This window comes from Balaenoptera borealis (assembly GCF_965194805.1).
Source record: "Balaenoptera borealis genome assembly, chromosome: 20".
NCBI classification, from domain to species: domain Eukaryota; kingdom Metazoa; phylum Chordata; class Mammalia; order Artiodactyla; family Balaenopteridae; genus Balaenoptera; species Balaenoptera borealis.
Genome location: NC_138879.1, coordinates 9,739,827 through 9,760,102, shown reverse-complemented (window position 1 = coordinate 9,760,102; position 20,276 = coordinate 9,739,827). Strand labels below are relative to the sequence as shown.

General features: G+C 55.9%; 1 protein-coding gene across 1 annotated transcript in view; it reads left to right on the top strand.

Annotated features, from left to right (window-relative positions):
* The window catches only part of DNAH17 (dynein axonemal heavy chain 17), a gene marked incomplete at its 3' end in the record, with an annotated part of 118,884 nt that overhangs the window by 44,702 nt on the left and 53,906 nt on the right, over positions 1–20,276 (top strand). The window contains exons 22-41 of the mRNA XM_082371732.1: positions 226–342; positions 438–524; positions 1,916–2,068; positions 4,806–5,054; positions 6,763–6,885; positions 7,797–8,144; positions 8,245–8,336; positions 8,733–8,859; positions 9,625–9,777; positions 11,448–11,573; positions 11,717–11,824; positions 12,454–12,585; positions 12,917–13,077; positions 13,677–13,833; positions 14,930–15,034; positions 16,643–16,800; positions 17,265–17,403; positions 17,584–17,811; positions 18,175–18,312; positions 19,202–19,334. Of these exons, the coding sequence (XP_082227858.1) occupies positions 226–342; positions 438–524; positions 1,916–2,068; positions 4,806–5,054; positions 6,763–6,885; positions 7,797–8,144; positions 8,245–8,336; positions 8,733–8,859; positions 9,625–9,777; positions 11,448–11,573; positions 11,717–11,824; positions 12,454–12,585; positions 12,917–13,077; positions 13,677–13,833; positions 14,930–15,034; positions 16,643–16,800; positions 17,265–17,403; positions 17,584–17,811; positions 18,175–18,312; positions 19,202–19,334 (3,034 nt within the window). The remainder of the gene's footprint in view (positions 1–225; positions 343–437; positions 525–1,915; positions 2,069–4,805; positions 5,055–6,762; positions 6,886–7,796; positions 8,145–8,244; positions 8,337–8,732; positions 8,860–9,624; positions 9,778–11,447; positions 11,574–11,716; positions 11,825–12,453; positions 12,586–12,916; positions 13,078–13,676; positions 13,834–14,929; positions 15,035–16,642; positions 16,801–17,264; positions 17,404–17,583; positions 17,812–18,174; positions 18,313–19,201; positions 19,335–20,276) is intronic.

Below are 20,276 nucleotides of genomic sequence, written 5' to 3'. Positions count from 1 at the left end.
ACCGACAAGTTCCCTCACCTGCTAAAGGAAACGCCCCAGTGTCGGATGCCGGTTTGGGTATCGAGCGTCCGCTTTGTGAGATGCCAGCACCAGCGGAGGCTGGGCGCAGGCACACAGGACTCTCTGTGCTGTTTTTGCAACTCCCCCTGAGTCTGTAATCATTTCACAGTAGAAAATTTTAAAAAGAGCAGGAAAAGGAGTGGTCCTTGGCCTTTGCCTGTGTAGGAACTGCCGGAGCAGTGGACAAACACCAAGAAGCTGGCCATCCAGGTGAAGCAGAACGTGGCACCCCTGCAGGCCAACGAGGTCAGCATCCTGCGACGGAAGTGCCAGCAGTTCGAGGTACCACGGCCTCAGGGGGCGGGGCGGGGCGCAGCATGCACCACAGCTGGGCCCTGGGGCGGGAGCCTGATGGTTTCCACGTGGTCCTCCTGCAGCTCAAGCAGCACGAGTTCAGAGAGAAGTTCAGGCAAGAAGCCCCATTCAGCTTCAGCGACCCCAACCCCTACAAGTCCCTCAATAAGGTACTTTTGCTCAAGGAGGAGATGGGGTAGTAACTCTGGGGACCCTGACACTTTCTCATCCTTCCTCAAGCTGTCATTCTCATGAGCCCAGAAACACGGCCTTGATGGGACTGGGCTCGGGGCCGTGCACATGTGTGTGTTTGTGCGTGTGCATGCACATCTGAATATCCTACGAGCCTCACAAACCCACCCTGCGGCTCAGCCCCCTCCCCCTCCGAGGTCCCCACGTTCAGCAGTTTGCTGTCCCCTCGGGCTTTGCACTCACCCTGCTCCCTGGCGCCTTCTTCTCCCTGACTCGCCACGTGCAGCCGGTGGCCAAGCCTCACCTGTGTCCCCTGGTTCCCACTGCCCAAGTTCATGGTCAGTGTCCAACGTGCAAGCTCCATGGCCCCGGACCTGGCAGCCCATTCAGGCTCAGGCCCCATTGACTTCCACCTGGCAGGGGCGTTTGGGGTGCATGGGGCCTGGGGGGCCACCAGGAGCACAGGGGGGGGCACCGCAATGCTCCCGGCACAGTGCTCAGCCCCCACTGTGCCCGGGCCCCAGCCCACACCTCGACCACACTCTGCAGTACCACAGGCGTGAGCGCAAGGGAACCCCAAGATGTCCTTTAGGGCCACCCCACAGTTTCCCTTCCCCCGAGCCTCTGCTCTTTCCCCTGCTCAGCCTCGAATTCCAACCTTCCCAGAGGCCAAGATCCTGCCCTTTCTCCATGGGCATTTTCTCAGCCACGCCCCCAATCCACAGCATAGACGCCACCATTCTCTCCTTTGAGCCCCCAAGCACTTAGCCATGGACGCAGGCTAGGTTCTTTGAAGAGCTCCCCTGTCAAGTCTGTTTAGGAACCACGTCCCTGGTGAGAGAGGCCTGCAAGGCAGGGTGCAAACACTCAGGACCCCCCTGTGTACCCAGTCGAGCGTGGTACACGCTCCACACCAAAGCTTTCGCAGCTGCCCGCACTTAGTCGTGTGGCTCAGGACGAATCTTTTTTTCCTCCTCATTGTTTATCTAGATTTTTCTAGTTTTCAAAGCAATCAAGCATTACTTATATACATTTTAATACAATACAAATATATACAGTGAGAGAATGGGGGAGATTCTGGGAAGTCAGAAAATGTTAGGAGGAAGTCTGGCGTTCATACAACGTCCATTAAGAGTCAGTCCTCACACCTGAGCTCGCCGAGATGAGCCACCCTCCCATCAGAGGAGAAGCTGGGGGTGGGCGGGGAGGCCACTGCTCTCCCAGCTGGCAAGTTTGCCGCCACCCTGTGTGCGTGGCGTTGGAGTGCAGCGTACTGATGGCTCTGGGCTTCACGGGGACGTGGCGGGGAAGACGGGGAAGGCTACACCGGGTGCCGGCACCCTGTTCACCGGCTTCTGCGTGCACCCAGCAACAAAAGAGCATCACGGCCATGGAGGGCGTCATGGAGGCTCTGTGCAAATCCGGGAGCCTGTTCGAGGTCACAGTCCCAGACCACAGGCAGCTCAAGTCTTGTCACAAAGAGGTCCGCCAGCTGAAGGAGCTCTGGGACATGATCACCATGGTGAGGGGGGCGCCAAGCCTCAGGGGGCGGGACTGGGGGGGCTCCATGGGCAGCATCCCAGCACCAAGAGGGGGCGCTCCCGTTATCCTTCCGTAACAGCCGCCTTCGATGGTTGATGGAGGCAAAAAGAGTAGGAAGCCTCACTCCTCCTGGTATCTAGGCTGTGTGTCCGCAGCGTATGTGCACGTGTTAGTTCCCCACAGTCTCACCTCTTGGCTCCTCTATTTCCAAAGATATTTTAGCTCTTCTCTCTTTTTATTTTTTATTTCATTTTATTTTGTGTTGGAGTATAGTCAATCAACAGTGTTGTGTTAGTTTCAGGTGTACAGCAAAGTGGTTCAGTTATACACATACGTGTATCTATTCTTTTTCACATTCTTTTCCCATTTACCACAGAGTATTGAGAGGAGTTCCCTGTGCTAGACAGTAGCTCCTTGTTGGTTGTCTTTTTTTTTTTTTTTTAATAGATAATGGCTTAATTTTTTTTTTTTTTTTGGCCATGCTGCGAGGCATGCAGGATCTTAGTTCCCCGACCAGGGATCGAACCCGTGCCCCCTGTAGTGGAAGCACAGAGTCCTAACCACTGGACCGCCAGGGAAGTCCCTGGTTATCTTTTCTTTTTTTTTTTTAGAGAAATTAAAGTATTTATTCCGTATACAATTTAGGTTTTTTTTAAACTTTTTATTTTATATGGGAGTATAGCCGATTAACAATGTTGTGATAGTTTCAGATACACAGCAAAGCGACTCAGCCATACATATACACGTATCCATTTTATTTGTTTTGTTAATATATTTATTTATTTATTTTTGGCTACGTTGGGTCTTCGTTGCTGCACGCAGGCTTTCTCTAGTTGCGGAGAGCGGGGGCTACTCTTTGTTACAGTGCACGGGCTTCTCATTGCGGTGGCTTCTCTCGTTGTGGAGCACGGGCTCTAGGCACGCAGGCTTCAGTATTTGTGGCACTTGGGCTCAGTAGTTGTGCCTCTCCAGCTCTAGAGCGCAGGCTCAGTAGTTGTGGCGCATGGGCTTAGTTGCTCCGCGGCATTTGGGATCTTCCCTGACCAGGGCTCGAACTCATGTTCCCTGCATTGGCAGGCGGATTCTTAACCACTGCGCCACCAGGGAAGTCCCTACACATATCCATTTTAAATACAGCAGTGTGTACCTGTCAATCCCAAACTCCCAATCTATCCCTCCCCCCTCTTTCCCCCTGGTGACCATAAATTCGTTCTCTGAGTCTGTGTTAGCTCTTCTCTCTTGTGCTCTTGAACGAACTTCAGAGTCTCTGACAAATCCTCCTCCCTCCAAAAGAAAACTCTTACGAGTGTAGCTAGAGTTAAATCTACTCCATGAGCTAATCCGGGGAGAATTCCCCTCTTGACAGCCATATTCACTGTCCCCACCCAGGAGCAGGCTCTGTCTTGTCAGTTATCTTATTTTTTTTTATTACATCATAGTAAAATGCTGTGAATGAATGTCTTCATCCTGACCATGCTGAATCTACCTATTTCTCACAGAGAGGGGGAAAAAAATCTTTGGAGCCCCAGGCTACCTCACAACCACCCACAAAGAGAGAGAACCCATCGATGCCTCTCGATGCTTTATTTTTTTCGCAATTCACAGAATTCAAGTCTCTTGTGCATGAACGACATTACTGAACAGTCGGTGAAGTCAGATCAGGGTGCTGCACTTTCCCTCGATAAACAACACTTAGCGCAGACCCAAGAATACAGGTTACTTTTCCCAGGAGATAACGATAAACATTTCTGGTCAGGGTGTTGCAAGAAAAATTCTCCAAAACAAACTAGCCAGGACAATTTTATGATAACAGGATACAGAGCAGCTTAAACCCACCAGAAAGGGCCATCAATTCCTGTGGGGATTAAGGTTTCGAGTCTTGGGATCTGCAAAGTAAATCTCTTGTAAACACCCCAATTGTCTGTCTTTATCTGACACGGATGTCTGTCAAGACCGCGTCTTTCCACCCCAGGCCTGTCTCAGCAAACTCTGACCCCCTCCAGGACCGGCCCGTCCAGCTTCACAGCTGTTCTCAGCCTACCCTTAATTAAAGACTGTGGCTTCGCAGGGTTCTGTCTCCTCTCTTGGTAGGGTTGTCCCCCAGTAGTGCCTGTGTCTTGTTTCATCCTGTCGTGAGTGAAATTTCTTCTGGTGTTTTTAATCAGTCAATATAAGCTAGGTTACTCTGCAGTGACAGACAGCCCTAAAAAAAAAAAAAAAAAAAACTGTGTGTAGTTAACCACTGACATGTATTTCTCATTCTCGCAAAGGCCACACTCCAGTTGCAAGCAACCCTTGGGCAGCTCAATGCATGCATCCACCATTGCCAAGGCAGACAGAGGGAACTGTGGGTCAGGCGTTGGCAAGCCAACACTTCTGCCCCCAAGTGTCGGGCATCACCCACATTGCATTGGTCGAGGCAGCTTCCATGGCTGCACCAAGAAGTGGGACAGAACTAGATCCTGGTGAGCAGAGACAAGACCCACGTTTTGCCAAACTATCTCTTAACTGCTGACTTTTAAGTTGAATCTTTCATGATAGAACTGGGTTGTTGTGTTTTTTTTCCCCTTGTATCCACCCACTTTACCAAGCTCAGTCATTAGTTCTCAAGACTCCTCATTGGATTTTGCTCCCTGAGAGCAATGGCAGGAAGGTGGCACAGGTGCCTTCCTGAACTGTCCCCAGTAGAGGAGTGAGAGTGAGAGTTTCCATCTCAGGTCAACACCAGCATCGATGACTGGAAGACCACCAAGTGGAAGAACATCAACGTCGAGCAGATGGACCTAGACTGTAAGAAGTTCGCCAAGGACGTGAGGTCGCTGGACAAGGAGATGAAGGGCTGGGATGCCTTCGTGGGGCTGGACGACACCGTGAAGAACATGGTCACGTCCCTGCGCGCCGTGAGTGAGCTGCAGAACCCCGCCATCCGGAACCGCCACTGGCAGCAGCTCATGCAGGCCACCCAGGTACCGCGCCTCGGGGGAGGAGGGCGCTGCTCCTTGGGAACTCGCTACCGGGATACCGGATGGGCGGGGCTGGCGCTGATAAAGCCGGCTTTGAGCATGCTCGGGCTCTGCGCTCAGAGGGGCCCCGCTCCGGGTTGGATGCTCTGCTGTCACCATGTTGAAGTCCTTCATAATTTTTTAACAGGGGACCCCATCATTTTCATTTGCACCAGGCCCCGCAAATTATGCAGCCAGTTCTGGTTGTACGGTGAATGTCCCTGGGGCTCAGGAAGTTTGGGGAGGAGGAATAGCTTCCCGCGTCCCCCATGCGCCACAGGAGCACAGAGTCCTAGCACCCAAATTTTCCCAGGGATATTCCCCAGTGGTGGGGGGGTGTGGTCACTGGCCTTGACACTCACAGAAGGCAAATAGGAACATCCCCACCGTCCGCAAACATTGAACAAAACTCTGTGGAACGGCTACTCTGCAGAGGCCCCACGTAGATACCAAGGATGCAGAGAGACAGAACACGGGCCCTGCTCTCGGGGAAGCGAAGGAGGAAAGAACAGCGTGGGCCACGGGGTTCGGGACGCCGAATGGGATGCTCAGGGGTGGTTCTAGGAGCACAGAGGAGGCAGTCACCTCCACGGCGAGGCAAGAGCTGGAACGGCTTCAGGAGCACACGGGATGTGGCCTGGGCCTTGGCGGGGAGAAGCAGGCAAGCAGAAGGGTTATCCTGAGTACTGAGACCACTGACCAGCAGGCTCGTGTACCCCCTCCAGGGCCTGGGAGAGACCCCCGGGCGGTGATCAACAAGCAACTAAAACGTCCCAGGAATTGGGCATCACCGAGGACTGTTGAGACCCGGGCAGGTATTTTCCCAACCATGATTGAGAGACACTCGATTCCGTCACTTGGTTAAACCAGTTTCCACGGCAGGCTTGGAATCAGGGCCTGGAAATGTCTGTCTATGTGACAGCGAGAAGGATTTGAGGACTGGGTGACACCATGAAAATACCTGCTATTGTTACTGGAGTAATAGTACCTGTGACTTGGCCACACCTGTTACTAACACGGCAGCTTCCTGAGGTGGTGGATCAGGTCCTGCGACTGCTGTAACAAAGCCCCACACCATGGGGGGGCTTAAAACCACAGAAGTGTACTGTTCCCTGGCTCTGGAGGCCAAAAACCTGAAATCAAGGTGTCAGCAGGACCGTGATCCCTCTGGCAGTCTAGGCGAGGGCCCTTCCCTGCCTCTTCCAGCTTCCGGCGGCCCCAGGCGATCCTTGGCTTGTGGCCGCATCCCTCCAATCCCTGCCTCAGTGGTCACGTGGCCTCTTCTGCATTTCAAATCTCCCTCCCCTTTCTCTGAGGAAAACACCTGTCATCGGATTTAGGTTCCATGCAGTTGATCCAGGACGATTTCATCTCAAGATCCTTAACAGCTGCAAAGACTCTATTTCCAAATAAGGTCACATTCTGAGGTCCAGGTGGACATGAATTTGGGGGGGACACTATTCAATCCCCTATCAATGGACTCTGCTGTTACCAGTTTTACAGGGAGGAGAGGCGAGGCCTGGAGAAGTGCCTGCCCAAGTCACGGAGCTTCCAACTGCCCCCGCCATGGCCTGGGTTCCTCCCTCGCCTGCCTCTCCATGAAGGACAAAGCTGTCCCTCAACTGGAGAACATGTGACCTTATGTGGAATGTGCCTATTTTTTTTCCCGTAGGTGAAATTTGAAATGTCAGATGAGACCACCCTGGCGGATTTACTCCAGCTGAACCTACATAAATACGAGGATGAGGTCCGAAACATCGTAGACAAGGCTGTGAAAGAGTCTGGCATGGAAAAGGTATCCTTTGTTGACAGCAAAGTGCGTTTCGTAGGGGATGATGCTGAACCCGAACCACCTGCCTAACCCTACTGAACTCTCCTCTCCTACGAAGCACCCTCATTTGTGGTCCATCCTGCCTCTGCCTTCTGAGAAGCTGAAGTGGGGACGGGGGCAGGAGGGCTGGCCATCAGCCAGTACCTGGGGCAGTCCCAGGACACACGGAGACTCTGGATGACTCCTTTGCAATTCAGACCTCTCTCCTCACCTGTTTTTTGAGTTTGAATTGTCACATTTTGGCTTTCTTTTTTTAACAACCTTATTGAGCTATAAATCCACACCATACCATTCACCCATTTCAAGTGTACAATTCAATGGCTTTTAGCATATTTACAGATATGTGCAACCATCACATATTAGAATTAGTCAATTTTAGAACATTTTCATTTCCTCAAAAAGCAATGAAACCCAGACGCTTTAGCTATGACCCCCCCCCCCATCTTCTCATGCCCCCCACCCCAGCTCTAAGCAACCACTAACCCACTTTCTGTCTCTATAGGTTTGCCTTTTCTGGACGTTTCATATAAATGGAAACACATAATATGTGGACTTTTGTGTCTGGCTTCTTTCACTAAGCATGTTTTCAAGTTGCCTTCATGTTGTAGCATGTGCCCGTGCTTCATTCTTTTGTATGGCCAAATAGTATTTCATTATATGAATACACCACATTTTGTTGATCTGTTCATCCACTGAGGGACATTTGGGTTGTTTCCATCTGTGGGCCATTGTAAATAACATTGGAATGAACATTTTGGCTTTCTGAAAAGCCCTTCCTTTCTGAAGGGGTTCCTTCCATGTTCTAGGAAACTCTGGGTCCTTTTCAAGCCCCTCATGCCAGACACTTGCTGACCCGATTTCTGTTCCCCCAAAAGGTGCTGAAAGCCCTAGATAGTACCTGGTCCACCATGGAGTTTGAGCACGAGCGGCACCCGCGGACAGGCACCGTGATGCTCAAGTCGGATGAGGTGCTGGTGGAGACGCTGGAGGACAACCAGGTGCAGCTGCAGAACCTGATGATGTCCAAGTACCTGTCCCACTTCCTGAAGGAGGTGACGAGCTGGCAGCAGAAGCTGTCCACAGCGGACTCGGTCATCTCCATCTGGTTCGAGGTCCAGAGAGCCTGGAGCCACCTGGAGAGCATCTTCATTGGTTCCGAAGACATCCGCGCCCAGCTGCCGGAGGACTCCAAACGCTTCGACGACATCGACCAGGAGTTCAAGGTGAGCACAGCTCTCTCGCTCCTGCCTGGGCACTTTCGGAAATGGCTCCGTGGGAGGAAACGGGGCTCCTGATGCCGTGGCGGTCCCTTTCTCTTCCCAGGCCTTGATGGAGGAGGCGGTGAAAACACCCAACGTGGTCGAAGCCACCAACAAACCTGGTCTCTATGACAAACTTGAGAACCTGAAGAAGAGGTGGGTCCCACACTGTCCAGGCGAGGGGCTTCACTGTGGCAGAAACCCGAGTCGTGCGCCCCTTGCTGGCCAGGACGGGGAGAGCCCCAGGTTGTGGGTTAATACATCCCCTTCCTCAGAGTGCGAGCTCCCAGGCCACATCCTGCCACGCCGGCCACAGAGCGGGCCTTCAGCCTCAGGAGAAGCAATGACTGCAGAGATTAAACTGTACCCCATCATACCTGGGGACACCCACCAGGTCAGGGGCTGGCAGAGAACAAGTGTGGAAGATTTGAATCAAACTGGGGCTGTGAACAGCCTGGGCGTCTCCGGGGCTGTCCGTCCAGCGCGTGGAAGGATGGGCTGGAAAAGACCCTCCGTCGAGCAGGACTCAGCAGCCTTGTTTCCTCCCCCAAGGTTGGCCGTGTGTGAAAAGGCCTTGGCCGAATATTTAGAGACAAAAAGACTGGCTTTCCCAAGGTTCTACTTTGTCTCCTCAGCCGACCTCCTGGACATTCTCTCCAACGGAAATGACCCTGTGGAGGTAGGTGGGCCCCTGGCACTGTGAAGAGAGGCCGACCTCAGGTGCGGCCTCCGGGCTCCAGGCGGGTCCCTGCTTGGCTCCATGTCCGGGTGGCCCTGGGATGTTGGAGGAGTGTCCACAGGTGTCCCTGTGGCACCTCCACGAGGTCATCCACACCTGAAACCACCCAGGGGCTGGGCCATGACAGAAAGACCTGGGACTGGTCTCAGACCCTGCCCTTGCCTCCCCGAGCCTCATCCGCGTCCTCTGGAAAATGGGTGAGATGCCCGTTTCTGAGAGACATGCCCACTCATCCAAATAAATCCCAGGCACCAGGAAGAAAAGGTCCCTTGAGGTTCCTCTTCTAAAAGAGAGGAGGGTTAGCTACCCCAGCGAAGGGATGTGACTGTATCTTATTCTAATCATGAAGTTCCAGACGCACAAGAAGGTAGCCACAGGATGGCCGACAATTTAGGTTCTGAGCGTCTGACCTAGGGACGCGGGTCCCATGCCCGGGACAGAACCTTCTCAAGGAAAAGAAATCTTCAGGAACAGACATTCGGAAGGTTCCGCCTGAGAGCAGTTTTTGCCATTTGTTGGCTAAGTGCGTTCAGTCAACATCCCAGAGGCAGGGGGTGGGGTGGGGGGATGCGTATAAGCCAAAAAAAAAAAAAAAAAATGCTTAAAACCACCCGAGGAAGACCCAGGCTGCGTATCTCCCCCCCTTTGAACCCCTTGGCTGCAAAATCCAGTGATCCGCACACCCCCCGCCCCTGCCCAATCCAGGTGAGCCGCCACCTGTCCAAGCTCTTCGACAGCCTGTGTAAACTGAAGTTCCGCCTCGATGCCGACGGGAAGCCGCTCAGGTTTGGCCTGGGCATGTACAGCAAGGAGGACGAGTACGTGGCCTTTGACCAGGAGTGTGACCTCTCGGGGCAGGTGCGTGCGTGTGCGGATGGACGCCCCCGCCCCAACCCAGGACGACAGTGCGGCGTGTACAGGGCCACACGGCCTCAGACAGGCTGTCCCCAGCAGCCTGTGACCACCCCTCTGTTCTCTTCCCTCTGCCTCTCAGAACAAATGCTTAAGGGGCTTCTCTATAGAATTTCCAGCACAGCCTTACCTACACAGTATGAGGTGCATTGTGAGAAAAAACAGGAAGAGAAAGGAGGGGAGGGAGGGGGAGAAAAGGTTTATTAATGCCATTGAGTCTTTAGTATTTTATTTATTGTTATTAATGCCAAGGGGTTAGGGTTGGCGGCACCCCGCCCCCCGCTTTTTTTTTTTTTTTTAAGAGGAATTTTCCCATTCACTTTTTTTTTTAATTATTTATTTAATTATTTATTTATTTATTTATTTATATATGGCTGTGCTGGGTCTTCGTTTCTGTGCGAGGGCTTTCTCCAGCTGCGGCAAGTGGGGGCCACTCTTCATCGCGATGCACGGACCTCTCACTATCGCGGCCTCTCTTGTTGCGGAGCACAGGCTCCAGACGCGCAGGCTCAGTAATTGTGGCTCACAGGCCCAGCTGCGCTACGGCATGTGGGATCCTCCCAGACCAGGGCTCGAACCCGTGTCCCCTGCATTGGCAGGCAGACTCTCAACCACTGCGCCACCAGGGAAGCCCCCGCCCCCCGCTTTGAAGGGGGCCACACACACCTGGACTACCCACTTCTCATCCCTGCTTAGCGTAAGGGGCTTTACTGCTTTGATTTAGCAGAGGGGGTCCCTTTGCCTTGGGCAGCCCGGCCCCCTTTCCAGCTCTCCCCCCCACCCCAGGAGGCTGCTCTCTTCTGCTGACAGCAAGCTTCCTGGCTGCCCTCCACACCCCACCTCCCCCAATCTCTTTGCCCAAGTATTGATCAAGCCTCCGAATCGACCTTGACATTAGCCTAAGCAAAAATGTAATTCAGAGGTAAGTCAGCTAGGGGGGTAAAAATCTCATGCAAGAAAACCCGAGCTCCCACAACTTGAATTCGGAGAACCTGGCCAGATGGGGCTGGCAGGCCGGTGACAGGATCCAGTCCTCAGTTTGTTCAGATGCTTCCCACACGTAACTGCTTACAGATGTAACCACGAACTACGGCGAGCTCTGCCTGCACTGTCATAGTTTAAAAGAAAAACCAACCCAATTACCTCATTTGGGTATTCCCCCCCACCCCGGTTGCAGTTAGTTGAAGTTTTGTATTTTAAGATACACACAAGGCTCGTCAGCAAGTTTGTCCACGTGACGATCTAAGACCCTGAGATGATGCACTTGGGGAGCTAGTGGGGGCTCCACTAGTAAGGGGCACGGGGCAGCGGGGCTGGGGGGACAGGCCCCGCGCCTCTGCACGTCAGCACCACTCCATAGGGTCAGACAGAGACTATCTTCTCCTCTTGATTTTTCTCTGGTTTCCCCTCCCTTCTCTGTGTAGAAACAGTTAATGCACACAAATGCCCAATGCAACTAGTTTTGCGGGTACAGCTGGGCTTGCTGACCACATTTTTCAAGCTGGTCATTACCATTCAAGCTGGTGACAAATGGTAATTTAATTTTTAAATGACAAAGCGAGCCATCGGAATGAGCTGTGCTCACCCCTCTCTGGTCCCTGTGGCTCCGTCCCCAGGTGGAGGTCTGGCTGAACCGGGTGTTGGACAGGATGTGCGCCACCGTCCGCCACGAGATCCCGGAAGCCGTGGTGACCTACGAGGAGAAGCCAAGGGAGCAGTGGATCTTTGACTACCCCGCCCAGGTCTGAGGCTGGGTGGACGGAGCTCACCTGTCCTGGGTTAGCCGCAGTGGGCAGAGAACAGCCACCTTACTGATGTGAACTCTTCTGTCACACTGAGAACGATGCTCACGTTGGCGGGGGGCCGGGGGCCGCTCTGTTTTCAGATTGCGCTCTCGTGCACCCAGATCTGGTGGACAACCGAGGTGGGCCTGGCGTTTGCCAGGCTGGAGGAAGGCTACGAAAACGCCATCAAAGATTACAACAAGAAACAGGTGTGTGCCCCCATCCCATGTCCATCCAAAGCTTCTTGCTCTGAGGTGCCCCCTTCTGCCACTGCCATTTCTGAGGGTCAAAAGCAACCAAATACTGGCACCCCGCCTCAACATCCTTCTGCCCAAGAGTAACCGCTTTAGAAGTACATGACTTTAATTCTCCCTTTTGATTTAACTTTTTAAAAGATTCTTGCTTAGAAATTTAGAAACTAAAGATAATTTAAAAAATAAAAGCGAAAGCAACCAAAAACCCCACCACCCATATATAACCCCGTCAACAAATTCTTATCTAACATTCTAATCTTTTTGTGTGCATATAATCGATTCCTAGGCAAAAATATATAAACTGTCCACACAGCTTTAAAATCCTGGTTTTACATAATGTCCACCGGCTTTCACGGCATCAGATCTTCTTCTACACCATTTTTAGTGGCTCCTTGATATTCCATGGGGGGGCCTGTTCCCCAGCATACCCCACCCCCAGTCGGGGGATAGCGAGAGCTTCTTTCTGTGTTTTGTTGTTGTGAACAAGAGCACGGGGGTCCTCCCTACCCGACCGTGGGGCACCCGCCCAGCCCGGAGTCTGCCCCGCGACCGGTGTCCCAGCCGAGGTGCCTTCACTCCTGCAGATCAGTCAGCTGAATGCACTCATCAGCCTGCTTGTGGGAAACCTCAACGCTGGGGACAGGATGAAGATCATGACCATCTGTACCATCGACGTCCACGCCCGGGATGTGGTCGCCAAGATGATCACCGCCAAGGCACGGGCGCCGGGAAGGGCCGGGAACCCTGCTGGGGTCTGGTGCCTGGGACTCCAGCCCACGCCCCCATCCCAGTTATCGCTGCTTCATCCTGGGTTGAGGGAGGCGGGTGACACTGCTCCGGGCAGAGGCTACCCCCTCCTTCATCCCTTAGTCTCACCCCTGGTAAGCGATTGGACAAGCAGCCCAATCAGGGGCGCCCATGGTTCAGCGAGACTCAGTGGCACACGGAGTTAGGCTTGACGTGGGCACCACGGGAGGAGCAGGAGGCCGGGAAGCTCCCCCGGGGTCAGGGACCACCAGGAGGCAAACCGGCCTGCTCCTCCCGCAGGTGGAGAGCTCCCAGGCCTTCACCTGGCAGTCCCAGCTGCGGCACCGCTGGGATGAGGAGAAGAAGCACTGCTTTGCCAACATCTGCGATGCCCAGATCCAGTACTCGTACGAGTACCTGGGCAACACCCCACGGCTCGTCATCACCCCGCTCACCGACAGGTGAGGACGCACCGGCCGCCTTCCTGCCTGGCCCTGAGCAACGCACACTGTTCTCTGGGCTCTTCCCCGTGAGTCCTTGTGCTGTCAGACCCGAACGTGCCCTGCTGAGGCTGACGGGTCCGGGCATTTGGGTCAGATTCAGTCCTGCTACCGGCCAGGCAGCCAGACCCGGGGGCCATGGTCTTATTCCCTCCCTCCGACACTGGCTGTACGGCTTTGGGGGCGTTGCTCAGCCTCTCTGAGGACCCGCGAAGTGGGGACGTTATTTTATAAATCCTCAGCAGCTCGTTGAGGGTCAAGCGAGTCATTTAACAGCAAAAAGCACTCAGACCAGCAGCAGCTCAGAGCGAACCGTCAGTGCCTGTGATGTGACTCTTACATTAGGCAGTGCCCTCCTCCTCTGACGCCCTGCTGGGTACAGCCCCCATGTGGCATCCGCCCCTGCAAGACGGTGTCTGCTCTTTGGTGACGTCACAAGTGCTTCCCACCGGCTCCCTTTGGTGTCTCCTTGGGGCTCGGGGGGTGTCACTGAACCACAGTGAAAGGAAGTGGGCGGCTGTGGGGTTGCCGTCCGCGAGGTGATCGGAGGTCCTTTGCAGATGCTACATAACCTTGACCCAGTCCCTCCACCTGGTCATGGGCGGAGCCCCCGCTGGCCCCGCCGGGACTGGCAAGACGGAGACGACCAAGGACCTGGGCAGAGCCCTGGGCACCATGGTCTACGTCTTCAACTGCTCCGAACAGATGGACTACAAGGTACGCAGCCCAGGCCCGGGGGGGCCTGACGGCCCCAGGGAGGACCACCCAGGGCCCCCCCCTCAGAAGGCACAGCCTCCACGCCCCAAGTGAGCTCTAGATGTGTGGGCACCGCAGGCCGGACCCAGGCAGGAGGCACCAGCTCCCCAGTCTGCTGACGGCGTCCACCAGACGGACAGGCTGAGGAGTGGTGCCCCCACTGGCGGCCTTGGCCCTCCTGGGAGGCTGGGCCTCTGCAGCATGACCAGCGTGTCTGGTAGAGGCTCTCAGGGTGGGCACAACCAGCCCCAAACGTCCTGCCTCCCCCCGGGGAGGTAACCCCTCCCAACCTACATCCCAAGCTTGTCCCCGGCAACTGGGGGCACCAGACAGAGTGAGCACCTTTGAGGGCTTGCGGGGCGGGGTAGCATGAGGGGCGGGTATAGGGTACGGGCCGGGTCCTAGCGGTCACTGGAGACTTTGCAGGACAGCCACAGTTCTCAAAGGGCCCAGAAGACAGGTGACCATGGAGGTCAGGTCAGAGCAGCCCCTGGGGGGCGGGGGGACACTGAGATCAGGAGCTCAGGCCTGCAGGGGACCTCCCTGCCCCACCCCCATCAGAGCCCCACAGTCCAGGGGACCCCATCTTGAGGTTGAGGGTGGGGACAGCTGCCCCGTCTGACTCTCAAGGCCACAGCCCACACCGGCCTCCTGGGTTTTAGATAAGTGAAATCTGAAGCTGGATCCTCCCAGAAGGAATCCTGTATATAAACGTTGAAGAATCATCCTGATTATCCAGCTGGGGCCTGCCGTCCGTCCCCCTACCTTAGAGGGAAGCCCCCTCTCTTGTGTGCTAGTGGAAAATGCAAGGGCTGAACTTTACACAAACTCGCTTATCTGAGCCCAGGCAAAGCCCCCATGCCAGGGAGTGTCTGGGCTCTTCCTGGCACCTGGCCCCGGGGCAGTATTAACCCTCCCAGGGAGTGAACATCCTGCCTCTAGCCTTCTGAGGGCCCCAAAGTTCCCAAGCCTGACCCTCGGCCAGGGGGCTGATGGGGCAGGTAGGGGCTCCCGGCAGGGCTCTCCACGCGTGCTTCTCCCATCTCACCCTTTCTAGTCCTGTGGCAATATCTACAAGGGCCTGGCCCAGACCGGAGCCTGGGGCTGCTTCGATGAGTTTAATCGAATCTCCGTGGAGGTCTTGTCTGTGATCGCCGTACAGGTAGGGCCCGCGTGGTCTCTGGGTCACGTACGGGAACTCACTGCCCTGCCGGCTTGGGGCTCGTCAGCTTTCCTGTGGGGTCAGGTCAGCCTCACTGAGTTGGGGGTGTGGCACAAAGGTGAGCGGGACCCCAGCGCTGTCCTTCAGGGGCCCACAGTCTGGTGGGGCACACAGAAGGAAAACAGTAAGGATCAGACCCAGTGGCACATATGTAACCGAATACAGACGAGGGGATAATCAGTTTTGCCTAGGGGACCAGGACAGAGGGCTTTGTCTCAATTACCAATGGAGCTGGGCATTGAAGGATGTCTAGGAGTTTATCAGTTAGACAAGGGTGCTGGGAGGGAGAGAAGGAAGAAATGAGCCCAAGTATTTTGGGAACACCCATGACAGAGTCCAGGACTGCCTAGTTCTGGGCTTTATTTGAACTCTCTGTGCCTTCATCTTCTAATCTGTAGAATGGGTCTGCTGGCAGGATTAGGGGTGAGTGCAGGTAGCTGGCCTCCTCCACTGTTGTTTCCCCACCTCGGCATAGACATGGAACTATCCCCAAGCCCTGGGGCTGGAGGTCAGTACGGCAAAGAGAGGACGAGGGCAGCCAGTGCCCCCTGGACCCATGGGCGATGCTGACGGCTGCCTTGGGGACCCCCGCCCCCAAAGTCAGTGCACAGACCCCAGGATAATTACATAGAGCTCTGTTGACTCAGATGGAGGAGCAGGAACTGGAACGGAACATTAGGAGAGGCTCCATGTGGAGGGGAGGGGTCCCACCGCCAGCCCCTGTCCTGCTGGCCTGTGAGCCGCACGCTGCAGACCAGTCTGGGAGGAAAGTCCTGGACAACTAGGCGTGAGCTTTGCTCCAAAGCCCCAGGCTCGTAGGTCAGGGCTTAAACTGTGGCTGCAGGGCGCCCTCCAGTGGTGGCTTGGAGGTTTGCAGCTGCTCAGCACCACCGAGGGTCAAAGGCAGCTAATGGTCCCTGAATTCAGATTTCACCTGGGGCTGACTTTCTGATGTGGGGATGGCTACCCATCAGCCCTCCCACGGGTCACACTGCCCGAGCAGGAACGGGACACACAGAACGGCTAGGGGGTGGAACGCCACTCAGTAATATCAAGGAACAACCACAACCTGGAGGAATCCCCAGGGCGTCTCGCTGAGTGACCAAAGCCCGTCTCAGATGACACACTGTACCATCCCGCTTACTAACGTTCACGAAAGACAGAATCACAGAAACGGGAGCAGATGAGTGGTTGCAGGGGGTCAGGGGAGGGCAGGGTGGGAGAATGGTGGGGGTGGCTATAGAGGGTGACAACACCTGAGGTCACGGAAATGTCCCATCATCTCCACATTGCTGTCCTGGCGGTGATGCTGCACTACGGTCACCCTTGGGCACCGGGGAGGGGCCCATGGGATCCCCTCCACGTTCGTTCTTACAACTGCATGTCAATCTACAATTGTATCAAAGTTTAAAGTTTGATTTAAAAAAAGAAAAATCAGGAAGGTCCTCTGCAAATTCACAGCCACACGCTTTAGCACAAACGAAGATCTGTCCAGCCTGTCGAAGGTGGTCATTCCCACGTGAACGCGTCTGTGTACACGCTGTTTAGGTAAAATGTATCCAAGATGCAATTCGGGCCAAGAAAAAAACGTTTAATTTCCTGGGAGAGATGATAAGCCTCATCCCCACTGTTGGCCTCTTCATCACCATGAACCCCGGGTACGCCGGACGTACGGAGCTGCCTGAGAACTTAAAGGCCTTGTTCAGGTGTGTAGTGGGTGGGGATGGCATGAGGAAGTGCCCAGGAGGGTGCTGCGGAGGGCAGAGGGCGAGGCTGACCAGAGGGGGCTGTGGGAGAGGAGGAGTCTGGAGACAAGACCCGAGTGAGAGGGACCAGCCCGCCAGGGCCTCTGACACGTGGGGTGGAGGTCCCGTTTCAGGCACAACCGGCCAGGGAGGGAGGACAGGTCTCAGGTGACTCTCAGAGGAGTTGAGTAAAGGGATGCAGGGCCTGGAGACGCCCCCTGCAGGGTGTAGGAGGAACAAGCGAAGCGGGGAACGGAGCCAAGCGGCGGGTGGGGGCCTGGGAACCCGGCTCCGCGCCTAGACTCTCAGCCTGTGACGCTGTGCTCCTCCTGGCAGGTGAGGTGTGCCTCTAGGTGACAAGGGGCAGGTGGGGGCATGGTTGGAAGAGGGGGAGAAGCCAAGGCAGGCCCTGCTGACCCCCTCAGGCCCTGCGCCATGGTGGTCCCCGACTTTGAACTGATATGCGAGATCATGCTGGTGTCTGAGGGCTTTCTGGAGGCCCGCCTTCTGGCCAGGAAGTTCATCACGCTCTACACCTTGTGCAGAGAGCTGCTGTCGAAGCAGGTGCGTGACAACGTCCTGGGCCCGCAGAGCTGGGGTCGGCAGGGGTTACAAACGCAGGTGGCCCGGACGCCTCCCAGACAGCCTGGTGGAGCCTCCACGCGTCCCAGCGGCAGGCGGGTCTCGGTCCCAGCGCCCCCGCCGGCGCGCTCACGCCCGCCCACCCCTGCCCTCCACTCGCAGGATCATTATGACTGGGGCCTGCGAGCCATCAAGTCTGTGCTGGTGGTGGCCGGCTCCCTGAAGAGGGGCGACCCCAGCCGGGCAGAGGACCAGGTGCTGATGAGGGCGCTCAGGGACTTCAACATCCCCAAGATCGTCACCGACGACCTGCCCGTGTTCATGGGGCTCATCGGGGACCTCTTCCCCGCCATGGACGTGCCTCGGAAACGGGACCTGAATTTTGAGAAGGTGGGTACAGCCAGGGTCACGCCGGTCACCTGCCTAAGTGGCAGGTACCACACTGGGGTGGTGGTCACGTCTGCCAGCCGGCAATGGCCACACACGCACGGCTCCCTCTGCCCCGAGGAACGTCCTGAGGCTACAGGTTGCCTCCCCAGCCCCTCTTGCAACTCTGGGGGCATCGGGAAAGGAAGTGGAGGGTGCTTTGGGCAAACCCATTCCCCGCACGGGGTTCTCGGTAGCACCCACGGCAGAGCACGTAAACATCCCCATGGGCAGGGCCGCTGTTCCCTTCTGGTCTCTCCGCTGGGCAGGGGGCTCCCTCGCGCTGCACGGCGGTCCCAGCGCCCCGTTCCCACACGCCTGCCCCAGGTCATCAAGCAGAGCATTGTGGAGCTCAAGCTGCAGGCGGAGGACAGCTTCGTGCTGAAGGTGGTGCAGCTGGAGGAACTGCTGCAAGTCAGGCACTCGGTGTTCGTCATCGGGAACGCGGGCAGTGGCAAGTCCCAGGTACATGCCCACCCGGGGACCCAGCCCAGTGCAACCCCGGGCGGAAGGGTGTCAGGGACCGGGAAGGAAGCTGTGACGGGGAGCCGGGGGCGGAGGAGGAGGCGAGGAGTGGCCAGCGGACCCTGGTCCCACGATGAGGCCCTTCTCCCAGGCCCTCCCCTCTTCCTGCTCCTTCCCCCTCGATATCAGTCACCCCGCCTCTCTGCAGCCAACCCCCCACCCTCCTGTCCCCCGCCCCCTACCATTGCCTGGGGCACGGTGGAAAGCAGAGGGTGGCGGCCAACGTGACTGATAGCTATAACGTCGGAAAATTCTAAACCAGCCGAGTATTCAGCTAGCCGCCCACAGGATGGACTATTATGCTATTATTAAAGATCATTTCCAAAGACTATGTAACATGAGGGACACTCACTGCAAGTTATTTTTAAAAGGCAGAAACTGTACGAACCAGTTCTCTAAAAAGGAATGTGTATATGTATGTCTACACATATACCCATGGGAAACATCCTCAGATGTCCTCAGAAACCCTTTTCTCTGGAGGGGGAAGAATTACAGGTAGTTTCCTTCCTTTAATTTTTCCTTCGGCGAGCACGTTACTTTTATTATCAGGGAACTAGTATGAATTTCACCCGGTCTGGGCACAAGTAGCCCTCCGCCGCGCACAGACGGGAACAGTCGCAGGGCGTCTTCCCGGCCTGTGGGTTTCAGCGTCTTCCTGGACGTTGTTTGGGGGTCGCAAACTCACCTGCGTGTCGCCAAAGCAAAGCAGGCCCAGAGCAGGGATTCTGCCTGTGGGTCTTCAAGGGCCCTTGGAGCTCACACGAGGGCCCTAGCGCAGGGTCTGGGTGCGGGATGTGGCCCTGCGTGAGCAGCCCCCGCCTCGGCGCAGGTCCTCAAGTCTCTGAACAAGACCTATCAGAACCTGCAGAGGAAGCCGGTCGCCGTGGACCTGGACCCCAAGGCCGTCACCTGTGACGAGCTCTTCGGCATCATCAACCCGGTGACCAGGGAGTGGAAAGATGGTAATGGGAGCAGCTTCCCCGGCAGGGCCGAGAGGGCGAGGGCTCGGAGCAGGCGTCCCAGGCCTGGGTCCACGGCGGGCCCGCTTTGTCGTGGCCGCTCGGCCGGCCTCTGTGCAGTGAGCACGTGGCCGAGCCCCCGAGGGAGACCCTCAGCGGGTCCAGCTGCGGTGAGGGGGCCCCACACATACACGTGGTGCATAACGATGGTGCTTGTGGAGAGCAGGAAGATCACAGACGGGGGCTGGTTCCCTCTCCCAGGCGGGAGGAACCGGGGAAGCCATGGACACCGTAGCGTCAGCACACATGCCTCAAGCAGGGCTGAGGGGAGACGGGGCCCCCACCCCATGGTCCACAGGAGGAGAGCCCTGAAGTGCAGGCTGGAGCCTCGGGTGCTGGGAATGGTGTTTCTCTGGGGAAGGGCCTTGATGAGATCTGTGCTTTATATAAAAAAAAAAAAACTCGGGACATTGGAGAAAGGACAGGTGAGGGGCTAGGGGAGATGGGGGGCCCCAAGGGTGGTCCAGGCGGAGGAAGGGGCACTGGAGGGGTTGGAAGAGGCGGGTGTGTACTGCTTGCCAGGGGACCATCCCCACCCCCGCCCCACCCAAGCTTCCATGCGTCCCCCTCCCGGGACAGGAATCCAGGGGGGTTCTGCTCCAGTCTCCCCTCTGTGAGGGGCCCCCTGCCCGCCACATCCCCCTCTGCCCCTCTCCCTGCTTTCTTTTTGTGACTTGGCATCTATTTCCGCACGTGTATCTTGCGTCGTCACCCCCTCCACTGGGATGCAAGCTCTGTGGGGTGGGCAGGGGCTTCAGTTGTCCCCACGCCCCCTGCTCTGAGCCTGACTCTTTCTTTTTTCCTCTGTTTTTTTAAAATTAATTTATTTTATTTATTTTATTTTTGGCTGCGTTGAGTCTTCATTGCTGTGCGCAGGCTTTCTCT